The sequence below is a fragment of the Chondrus crispus genome, genomic scaffold (assembly GCF_000350225.1).
Source record: "Chondrus crispus Stackhouse genomic scaffold, scaffold_199, whole genome shotgun sequence".
Lineage (NCBI taxonomy): Eukaryota > Rhodophyta > Florideophyceae > Gigartinales > Gigartinaceae > Chondrus > Chondrus crispus.
The window spans coordinates 173,528-185,370 of NW_005179072.1; the positions used below are offsets into that span (position 1 = coordinate 173,528).

The 11,843-nt window shown below is 51.8% G+C and overlaps 2 protein-coding genes; both read left to right on the plus strand.

The window, feature by feature from the left end:
* Nucleotides 1–15: 15 nt before the first annotated feature.
* On the plus strand, nt 16–1,710 carry CHC_T00003603001 (hypothetical protein). XM_005714950.1 is given in 4 exon segments: nt 16–177; nt 178–237; nt 341–1,492; nt 1,493–1,710. The coding sequence occupies 2 exon segments, from the start codon at nt 178–180 to the stop codon at nt 1,490–1,492; spliced, it is 1,212 nt and encodes a 403-aa protein (XP_005715007.1). The 5' UTR covers nt 16–177; the 3' UTR covers nt 1,493–1,710.
* A 3,773-nt stretch (nt 1,711–5,483) lies between these two features.
* Nucleotides 5,484–6,395, plus strand: CHC_T00008522001 (DNA replication complex GINS protein PSF2). The gene is made up of 3 exons (XM_005714951.1): nt 5,484–5,651; nt 5,757–5,909; nt 6,039–6,395. The coding sequence occupies exons 1-3, from the start codon at nt 5,484–5,486 to the stop codon at nt 6,393–6,395; spliced, it is 678 nt and encodes a 225-aa protein (XP_005715008.1).
* The last annotated feature ends 5,448 nt before the right edge of the window (nt 6,396–11,843 follow it).

Below are 11,843 nucleotides of genomic sequence, written 5' to 3' on the forward strand. Positions count from 1 at the left end.
TGCCCTCCCTGACTACACATTTGATCTAGCCCCCCTTCCCTTTGCAAGCGCCACCGCCCTTCACTTCCTTCTTCCCTTCGTACGCCCTCCGCACCTAGTGCATTCCCTCCCCCATTCCCGTTTCCCCCTTCCTAACCTTTTCGCATCATGTTCGGTGGCTTTCCCGGTATGGAGGGCATGGGCATGGGTGGCGGTCGTCGTCGCAAGGTCGACAACAACAAGTATTACGAGGTTTTGGTACGCCAACTTGCCGTCCCCCACTTTATTCTCTCTCTCATGCCTCTCCTTACATCATGCTAACCTTCGTCCTTTCCTCCATTGCTCGCTTTTCACCTCTCAGGGCGTTGCGAAAGATGCCCAACCGAATGTCATCAAGAAGGCTTACCGCAAGCTCGCCATGACGCATCACCCGGACAAGGGCGGCGACGAGGAGATGTTTAAGGAGATCCAAACCGCCTTCGCCGTGCTCGGCGATGAGGAGAAGAGGCAAGTATACGACGAATACGGCGAGGAGGGTCTTCGCGACGGCGGTGGGCCGTCGGACGCACATGACTTGTTCTCCGCCATGTTTGGCGGTGGCGCCCACTCTCACCGCGGCCCTAGGAAGGGCGACAACGTCGTCCATTCCCTACGTGTCACCTTGGAAGACCTCTACAAGGGAAAGATGAGCAAGCTGGCTATCATCCGTAACCGGGTCTGCCAGACTTGCAACGGCATCGGCGCCAGTCGGCCCGAAGGCGTGTCAACGTGTAGTACGTGCCATGGCCGCGGTATCCAGGTCACGCTGAATCAGATCGGACCTGGGATGGTCCAGCAGGTCCAGAATCATTGCTCTAGATGTAGGGGTCTCGGCGAGATTATCATTGAGAGGTATCGCTGCGGTTCGTGCGCCGGCGATAAGGTCTCGAAGGAGAGGAAGGTCTTGGAGGTCTATGTGGATAAGGGCATGCAGAACGGCCAGAAGATTACCTTCAATGGCGAGGCTAACGCTAATCCCGGACTCACGGCGGGAGATGTTGTCGTCGTGCTCAAACAGGAGGATCATCCAGTTTTCACCCGCAAGGACAATAATTTGATCATGGATAAGGAGGTTACGCTTACCGATGCGCTCTGTGGATTTGAGTTTCACATCAAGCAGCTGGATGGCCGGCTCTTACATGTCAAGTCTCCGGCTGGCTCGGTACTCACGCCGGGGCTCGTCAAGAGCATCCCTCAAGAGGGTATGCCGACGTGGAGGAATCCGACGGAGCGCGGCTTCTTGTTTATCAAATTTTCAGTTAAGTTCCCGAGCTTTGTTGGCCCCGAGCAAGCGGCCGTTCTCGAAAAAGTTTTGGGTTCTCGCACACCGCTATCGCCGGTTGGAAACGCCGAGGTGGATGAGGTGCGCATGATAGATTTCTCTAACGAGCACGTGCGTCCTGTTCACGCGAACGGCTCTGCTTACGACGAAGATGAAGATGATCAACCCCGAGTGCAGTGCGCTCAAGGCTAATTTTAACCAAAATCTGCTCGCATAGCGATGCCATGTATCGTATCGACGAATAAATATGCACTATGCATTGGACACGCCCTTAGTCTAGGTCACAGCAGAAGTACTTCTTGGCAGAAAGCTAATACACAAACGTCCGATTGCGGGGACGCTAGGAAAGAATGGTCGAGTAGGTGATATCTTGTTCACAGAAGTTCTTCATCCAACCATCGACACGGGTTCACATATTAAAATTTGTACCTGTAACTAACCTACGTTGAGCTCCCTGTCGATTTTTTCGAAGCTAGCATATGGTTAATATACGACCCAGACCTCCCTTCCAACACCTGCCCACACTACGCCTCGGTTTCCTTGCTGGCATCGTTATCCCTCTTTACGAAATAGGCCGCTGCCGCAGCGCACGCCGCATCAACAGCCGCACTCCCCAGCGCCCCGGAATCGTTGTCAACGACACCTGAGAAGGCATACAGAATGGCAGCAATGCTGAAAACGCCCGCGACAGCCGTCATCAACTTGCCCCTGACCGACGTATTGCTCCGCCTCTTGCTCTTCTCATACTTATCCGCGAGCTCCGAAACGCGTCCGAGCTCCGCTTCAATGACGTGCCTCTCCTCGAAGATGGTGTCCAGCAGCTCCTTACGCCGGTCTTCATACTTGGCGAGCAGCGCCTCCGTCTCCTCGGCGATGGCCGAGTCGGCAAAAGCTCGCGTCGCCTTCGACACACCTTGCAGGTCGGTGCGCACGCTGTCGGCGATCTCCTCCAGCGACGACGCGCCCGTCGAGACAGCGTCGTCGAACAGCCTGTCTTCGGGGGGCAGCGGTGCCCCCGGGTCCGGCGCCGGGAGTCCGTTCTCGGAGGCGTGGCCGTCGTCCCCGGGCCGCGGTGCCTCGGCGCACAGCAGGGGCGCCGCGCGACGGCGCCGCGCCGCCACCGCTGGGCGGCGGACACCCGTATACGGGCGGGATGGGGCGGGACGTGGTAGAGCGAATCGCCCCGCTGGTGGCAGGAAGCACGGTGGCGGGGACATTGGTGCAGTTGGACGGGAAATTGGAAGGGTGCTCGTTTAGAGAAGCATGGCGGGGATAATGTTGGGGAGCTCGCGTCGAAGAGCGGTGAGCCAATGGACCTAGAAATATACATATCCACGTGTGCAATGTGTAAGGCGTGGACACTTCCGATTGGCCTCTGCAAACATAGGGCTCCGAATCAGCCTTTCTATTGGATAATATTTTTCATGTATAGAATTATAATCCAATCATACTTCGCCATCACCATCAACCTGCCATTATTCCGTCCGAGAACTATATGCGCCTCGGTCCTTTGTTTGCAGGGCGATTTTGCCGACGTCTACGGCGCAACCCGCTCTCTACACCGACGCGATCGGTCCCAAATCGCCTTCTACTTCCACTGTCACCGAATTCGCGGAGGGATGGCGGCGCGTCTACGCGCCTTGTGGCAGCACCCCGCGGGGCTCAAGACCGGTAAGTTTCCGTAACCGCACCGGGCCGAATTGTAATGTGAGGGAGACTCGGGGTTTTGGGGAAGGCTCATGGCTCACGCTCTTGTCGTCTTTTTGTTGCGCCCGTGCATTTGCGTCCTCCACAGTCTTTTTTTGGGCCCCGACCATGAAATGGGGGCTTGTGTTGGCCAGTTTATCGGATATGAGCAGGCCAGTTGAAGATGTTTCTATCCCGCAATGTAGTGGTATGTCGCCTTCTGGTGTGATTGCATTCTGTGCGAGTGTTCCATGACCTTTACATTTCTGACTCTTGTGTATGAAATTTCTGTCACTGACTTCACCGCTTGTACAAACGATTAGCTCTGGCACTAACGGGCATGGTCTGGAGTACGTCATGACACCGCTTTTTGCCCATTTGCAACCAAAAGCCACGGTTTCTTCGGTCTTCCCGGTCAACTAACAAGCACGCCACGACATTCTTTCCACCTCTCGATTTCTTTTACAGCAAGATGGAGCTTTGTCATCATCCCGCTCAACTACAACCTCGCCGCCGCAAACGTCTTCGTTGCTTTGACTAATATTTACCAGCTATCAAGGGTAGCCCAACAGTCCTTTTCAAAGCCGACGGAGAACGCCGCCACATTAGCCATCGAAGAGTAGCCCACCCTTGATCGAATGTAAAACGGCGTTCCAAAACCCTCGGGCCGGCCGTCGTGCTCGTCACATCGCCCTAGATCGCCCTCTCTTCCGCGTCCTGTAGTAGAATCGCGCAAATTGCCGTAGCGTTGCGACAGCCGACTGACCATGTTCACCCCCGCTGTCAACCAAACCACACCCACCCACCCCTTGACTAAGGTGCACGCCAAACGCAATTATCCCATGCCCGCCTTTCCCGCTTTCCTTTGTATGTACTTCGCACACAAGCATCCCCACTTCGAACACATGCAAATAAATAGTCGCCCACCCACCCCCACCCCCCCGCGCGCACAAACCAGGTCCACGCCGCCGTTATTCCTGCCGCGCAAACACTTTTTTATTCTTCACAATCTGCCCACGCGCCCGCAAAACATAGTCAGTCACTGGCCCACTTCCCTCTCAAATTCATGCCACGCAAACGCCGCGATCCACCTACCATAAACGTCAGCGGGACCAAGATCCCGACGACGACGACGACGGCGCCCAGCGCGAACGAGCCGCCCGTCGGCGCCGTGTACACCATGGTCCGTGTTCGGTCTCACGACCACGCGGGAAAACGGAACAGGGCTTGCTGCGAAGCCCGCGTTCAGCGACTTGGCGGTGTCGTGGTCTGGGAAACAAGGGCGCGGTAGGAATTGGTCAGCAGGGACGGAGCGCTTGAACGGGGCGGTAGGGGGTTTTGGTCGCTGATATGATTGGAGGCACATGAGCAGTTAGCAAAACTTTATTGCGTTTTAATTTTCGACTGTCATCGCTGGATAATGGTTTCCAATAATCGCCTGTCTCAAATCTGTGAGAACTTTCGTAAGCAACATGTCCAGCTCAAGCTTTTTACGAGCCCATCTTTGAGGCGATTTCAAATCTGTCGTGAGAGAATCGCTGTCGTCTGGTCCGCAACATCAAATGCATAAATGTTCTAAACCGGCAACTGGACACGGCACAAGGTCGTTCCTATGCTCTTTTCAAGCTATGACGATGTACTTGCATGGCCTTTATTGTCCCTAATTAAAAAATTCCTTGCACCAGACATGAACACGGAATGTGTTGCTTTATAAAAATTAAATAATCTGGGGCACATAAGAGAACCGGCAACGATCTCTAATCTTACGGAAGCTCAAATATACCCGGGTAGAATGCACGGCAGTTCCTTGCACCGTAAAACAGCATCGGCCAAAGTGTTCAATTGTACCCCAGTCCATTTGTGGCTCTAGTGTGCTGCAATCCGCGTCTGACTATCGGCCTCTGTAAATAACCACCATCACCACCCGGTTGTGATGGACCAACTTCGAAAAGCGATTCATAGTGGGAGGGTTCTTGAATTGAACTCCTCTCGATTAGTTGTTCGAGCCTCTGCTCGTCCGTACCATTTTATACACGAGTCTCGCGAATTCAGCAGCATATTATCTTACAGCGTTGGAGTGCACTTCCTCGGAATAAAAACACTTGTCGATGGAGTCGTGAGTGTCCACAACTCCATCTTTGTCCATGGACTCCACGCAAGAGAAACTGGACATCCAGAGCAAGGGGTCTAAATCTACTGTACGAGCAAACAGAAATATTTTGGCGCGAAAAACTACTTCTTGAACGAATTGCATCAAAACAGGTCATATCTTCTTTTCCTGAGCCTGCCTTCTGAACGCTCCTTTGCTCCACGCCCAACCTCAACCGCCGTGCGCCTCTCAACGAACACAGTCTTCGGCCGCGTTCGCGTAAGAAAAAGGAGAAGGAAGGCAGAATCTCGAACCAAACACTGACATTCGTCACCAGCAACTGCGCACCCGTCCTGTCCAAGTCTACACTTCGAAAATCATATCCGCGTTCCGTAGCGGCATCGCAACATGGATTCGTCCGCGGCGACGGAGGCTACTGAAGCAGAGCTCGCGTTTCAGCGAGCAGAATTCCTCGCCGAAGATGAGTTGATAGAGATAAATCCGATGGTCAAATCTGATGTTATCACGTTAATGCGCGGCGAGTTTGGGCCGTTTGAGCCATCAATCACGACCACGGTGTGTTTCACCCTAAACCTATCTACTGCTACTGGGATTTCGGTTATTCCGATGCAAAAGGGGCAAAGAACTAACCCTTTATCTGGACATTTGTTCTGCTGACAGGTGCCTTTGTGGCTAGCGCTTGCATTGAGGAAAGTGCACAGGTGCAAAATTCTGCCGCCGCGATGGCTCACAGTGCGAGAACTAGACAGGTACATCTCGCATGAACGTGAAAACGAAGCCGAACTACAAGCAATTCCGTTCTATTTCTCAGAGGTAAGTTAGATATGCTTTATTCTGTCTTTTCATCTACAATTCCCATTTGTCCAACGGTCAGCAAGCTCACCAAACCCTAACATATGTACCACCACAAACTTGCGCTTCGATTCGTCGACCTCTTTACAGATTGCCTCACTGCTGTTACATCACGCATCTGACGACCTCGTCAACCCCGGTATGTTGCGGCGTTGCGTCGAAGATCTATCCAACATTCGAGATAGCAAAATGCGCAAATGGATGCAGGAGAACGTTCGTGACCGAGTGAACGCCATCAAGGTGAATAACCTGACCTTGCACGAAATCAGCGTACATCGCCCAATCTTGACTAGGGTTCTCGGCAACCTATACACTATTCACGTGGCCCCAGATACGCGTGGCTTATCATCGACCGATAGCACCAACCCTTCCTCTGATACAACAGGGGCATCAGACACCCGTCCTGCCCAAGGTCGACAGCTTCGACGGGTAATCCGAAAAACCTAAGCAACCTTTCCGTAGTGTGCTCGACAGATACGTGTTCTGACAGGACAAGTGCGAACGTATGCTGAAACGTGCAGCACACCCACACTGACCCTGGGCATGACTAACATGCAGTTCTCGAGTTTGATGTCCCTTATGAGTTTAACTTAACAACCCGATTCTCACAAACGCAGGCGACACGTAAAGCTTGGTTGCTGAGTGAATAGTATGTTGCGTGTGACTCTCAGTTAACATAGATGGATGGTAAGCTCAGCAGTATTTCGGTGGCGGTGCCGCCTCCGGGATTTTGCCAAAGCCGAATTGTTGGGCCGAAAACTGTGACATTTGGGCCGGATTCGCAACTGGTGCAGAGTTGGTTATCGGGGCTTGCACTTGTGGTGGTGGGGCAAAGCCGGCTCCCTGTCCAAAGGGGTTTCCGACCTGCGGCGGAGCACCGAATGGGGCGGGTTGTGATGGTTGACCAAAGGGAAGCGCCTGGTCCTGGGCGGCGTGGCCATTCGTTGCGCCCATTCCAAAGGCGTGGGGCGGGGCGGGCGGGGCGCCGAAGGCCGAGGGCTGATTCTGGTGTGGGGCGCCGGCCGCAAACGGATCGCCAATGGGCGCAGACGCGGAGCCCATGCCGGCGGCGTGCATGGCGCCTTCTTTCGCGGCGGTTATTTTGGCCTGGTGCTCGGAAACCAGTTGGTTTTCGCTGCGGTTGACGTCCGGTGACATGCCGCGCGGGGCCATTTGGTAGGCTTGCAGGCGCAGCTCCTCGGGCGAGACGTCGCCGACGACGAGGTTGCCTGTCTCGGGGTTGTCTGTGTTGGCAAGGGCCGTGAGGGGCCATTCGGGGGTGTCGTCGGATAGTCGGTGGCCGGCGGAGCGATGATCGGGCTTCGAGGAGCTAAACGGGTCGGCGTCGGTGTCGTAGTGACGGGGGCCGGCGGGGTTTCCAAAATGTCCTCCAGTGGTGTGATTGGCGCTGCCGCCGCGAGAGCCGCCTGGGGGATCGACGTGCTCGAACTTGCAGTTATTGCCATACTTGCAACGGCCGGATTGATAGAACCTGCACAATGTCATAGTTGGTGGAGTGTTGTCGGATGTGCAGGAATTGGGAGAGGGGCAGAGGAGGGAGGTGTGTGTGATTTGAAAGCGATGTGATAGAGTTGTGCCTGTTGGCGACGGGGTTGCAGTGCAGCGGTTTGAAACGGGAGCGAGAGGGGGGGCACATGCGTCTGTTGAGAAATTGGTGCTGACGACACGTCCTTGATTGCGGGATACGCTGCAGCCACCAAGCGATGAGGTGCTAGCTCCTACCCAAGGGCAGCACTAGGACAATGCGATGCAAGTTTTCGAGAAAAATCGCAGACTTTCTGGAAACATCTGAAACTCACCAATGAATGCACCCAAAAATGTACAAATTCGCCCAACCAAATCGCCAAATGTAGACGTAATCACAAAAAAAAAAAATTTCCCTACCCGTGTGCACATATGACACGAGGCAGAGACTTACAGCACGTTATCCAGAGTACTGTAAGGGGTACGGTAAGGGGTACAGTTCCGTCTGTTCGCTTTACATATGTGGCCGAGTTGGTCCAGAGTCTGGACTCCAGACTTAGACGCAAGACCGAACTAGTCCAGACTTGGTGCAAGGCCGAGTTAGTCCAGACTTGGTGCAAGGCAAGGCCAGCTTGGTGCTACATAAACTGCAGGCCAACTTCACTTGACTTGTGTCACATATCACGGGCAATGACACGTGTATACCGAGGTACAATAACCCCTCTAGCAGAGCCGCCCACGAGAGCTGCTTTTCCAGGTATTTCCAGAAGTGACCAGAAAGGAAATGCATGTGGGACTAAAATCCATCCTTCCCCGTCCCAATTGTCTGTCTACCACGGTGGCGAGGGTATCTTTCTCCTTCCTGCACAAGTCTAGAAGAAATAACTTTAAATATGGCGAGCCATTGCCCCATACGATACACGTGGACAGTACCAGATTCCAAAGATCAAAGCGAGTAGTGACTTGGGTCATTCGCTTTCGATACCCCCTGGAGAGTCCAAATGGCCAAGTAGGCAACAGCAGTATGAATTCACCCCCAATCCTAAAAGAACAAACGCGTCCATCGCTCAACGTCAATTTCGAAATAGCTCACCATATCCCAACAGACGTGTCCTATCGAAATGGATTAACTTTATTTAGAGGCAGGCCGGTGTCCTAGCAGTGATGTACCAGCCTTACATCCTACTTTAAACGGCAAGGGCCTCCAAAAAGTATGTTAAAAAGTTGTGCACGAAACTTCTCATTTGTCCTATCACTGTCATCAGAGGTAAAGCAAACGCTGAGGCAAGTTCAATGTCCAAGTTACAATTACCTCTTTGCTGCGGTAAGCATCGCTTTTCAAGCCAGAATTTATGAGACAGGACTCAAATAGGGCGACCTTGACGAGCTCGGCACAGGGCCGCTGTTATAAGGCGACCGATCCTGTGGGCTCCCCAGTAGGTGCTCTCATTTAGCGCACACTTGAACATCTTGCGCACCTGGACGTGTCTTCAAGTGTGCGATACACCCGCACATGTGCTTGATGCAGCCTCCGAAACAAAGTATCCAACAACTCTGTTACTGTTGCCTGCCTTAACGGCAAATAGTCATGCAAATGAGAGCAAATTCCTCAATCATCTAAGGAACCACATTGCCTTGCAAAAAATCCACTCTGCGCCCACCCGCGGATACTGCGCATGCAGCAATGCAAACCTTTTGCCGTCCTTGCAAGCCTTTGCTGTCTTTGCAAGCCTGTAGAAAAAGCCAGAAAGGCATGGACGTGCGCCTGCTTCAGCACTCCAAACATTCCGCCTTCCGCTCATCACAGCACATCATCATCATCAACTAACTTTCGACATCGCAATCGCCAATCGTGCACGCCCCAAACTTTCTCGTCCTGTATGCTACCGTTGGTACTGTGCTTCCGTCCTTCTTGTGACACTTAAACCGCAACGCAAACCCATCTATTACACTACACCTTCCTATCAATAATGCCTACTGTACCTTCTTCTCGACAAATACTGTACAATGCTGTTACCGGACAAAACCTTCACTTCTTCTGTACATGTCACTTGACAAGACTTGCCTCGAGTTCTATGGAAACCAGGCACCAAGTTCGGTATGCCACTGTATACTGCACCCCACTGTTTTCTTTTCCCTTCCTCAACCTAGTCCTCTCGTACTTTTGCTCACTCGCACAAGAGAATTCCATGCTCACACACCTTGAGACAGTGACAAAGCAAAGACACTGCCTAATTGTTTTCCAAACCTCCCGAGCAAACTGCAACCGCCTCTGTCTGCGGGTGCACTTGCGCAATCCATCCGCCTTGTGGTCGACGTGGAAGGTGTCTCAGACTCATTCCTCGTCCTGCTTGCGCTTGTCACATGTGTTTTTCCACTGCTATTCATTCCTACCAGAGTACTGTATTGAGCGTGGGAGGATGGAAACCCTCCAAGAGATGCGTGAGGGATGGCTCGGACTTTCGACGCCTACCCTCGCCGCCCTGGTCCAGCGAACGATATTTCTTGCCTCATACAAATACCGTACATTGACAAAAATGTTAACTTGGCACCAAAACTACTACACCGCGTGCTTGCGACCTACCCATACAGTGCTGCCACGGTGCGGGCAGCATTGTATTGGTGCAATCTATGTATTTGATGCTGACATGCCGAATATTTCAACATTTATCCGCTCTTGGTCTAGCCCGTGAAATAAACATTCGGACACTCCTTAAATAGGCGGTACATCCGTCTTGCAGATGGGATTTTATTCGTTTCGCATGAGAAATGAGGACAGAAATGGAGAGCAGGTCAGAGCCCAATTCATACACTACCGCACATCAACATAATATGTTGAATCAATATTACTGATTCTTCGCCAATATTTGTAGTCGTCGAGACCAAAGATTATCCACTTATCAACGGAAGAGTGGTCAGGCCATTCGCACCCTAAAGTGTTTTCCCTAACTTGGACTTTTCGCTTGCATCAAAAGTATCACCGTGACGAGTCCTCCAGCTGAAAGTCCTCGCAGTCAGCCTCTCGGTGTGGACCCTCGAGTCTGATACAGGGGATACGAAAGGAGGAAGTGTCTGAGAGTGGTACTACCCCGTAACGCGTTCTCTTTGTATACACTTCGTCGCGAGGCTATCTCATTCCACCAGTCGGGGACCCGTTTCGAACAGCAGAGATAAACTTAGAATATTTTTCTGCTTTCAGGGAAAGGATCAGAGGAATATCTGATGATTGAAGCACCTTCTCAGGCAGAGCAATTGTAATTTTTGCGATTGATGAACCTCCTACAAGTTGGTGAGGGGAGCCCAAACATTTCCGGTACTACCTACTGTACAGTAGCGTAGACATTGCGCAATTCCAGAGCTATTTGAAGAGGACTGTCTTTTTCTAACGCAATTCCAAACTTCTTCAAAGTTCTGACGTCGTTGGTTGGGCAAATCGGTTTTCGACGATTGTGTTTGTTAGTGATGGATTATTGTATTGAATATGCCCCCTCCGATGTGATGTAAGTGCTATGAGGATAGTTATACTCACTGTATGACGGAAGTACGACTGTAATCGACATGTAAAGTCTTCAATCGTAAACTTCAAAGTATTGCAAAGAATTCTTGTTTTGGGTTTGTCGTGGCGGTTTGCTGGAGCATACTCAACCTAACGGTTTGTCATGCAATTCGCAACAGATGCAGCTCTACTCTAAAAATATCTGGTCATATTTTCATTTGTGCAACGGGCCATTCCATCGATAATCATCTCGCAAAGTTGTTTCTCGAACCCTTGAAGTGTATTCCATTCACAGGGGATCGTGGACAGGGGTGAATCGAGATTGTGCAGTTTTTTTTCGTTCATGCGACATCCACCTCGACATTGCCCGATTTGGAAGAGAAGACCACCGAAGTAAAACTATGTTTGACAGAGCAAGCTTGTGAGGAATTCTAGCATCAAGTTCTGAAGGTTTCCGGTCTGTTCTCAAAACAGCCGGAGGGCTCTTTTCTGTATGTAGCCTGCCAGCTGCATCAGGGACATGTTTCCAGGGAGACCCCGCCGGAGACGCATTGCGACTGAATCGTTTGGATTTCTCTATGGAAGCACAGGTTATTCTGGCACAAACGACGCAATTCGTGTTGCGCAACTTCACAACTATTCCTTAAGAAATATCTGACCCCCTCTTTCCACATTTGCGAGCGTGGAAACTCTATGGTGACGGGAGAGGAATAACGTATCCAAGAATTGGCCCATCCAATACAAAGAGCAGATAATATACATTGCTTAAGTAATTTCAAAAAAAATCTTAACTCAAGAGATGGAGCAAGCACACGCCACGGGCAGATTTGGGTATGTCCATCAAGCTGTTTGCAACATCCGTGATTCGCCTTATCTGTCTTGTTCTAGATGTCTCACGTATGGTGTCGTGCCCG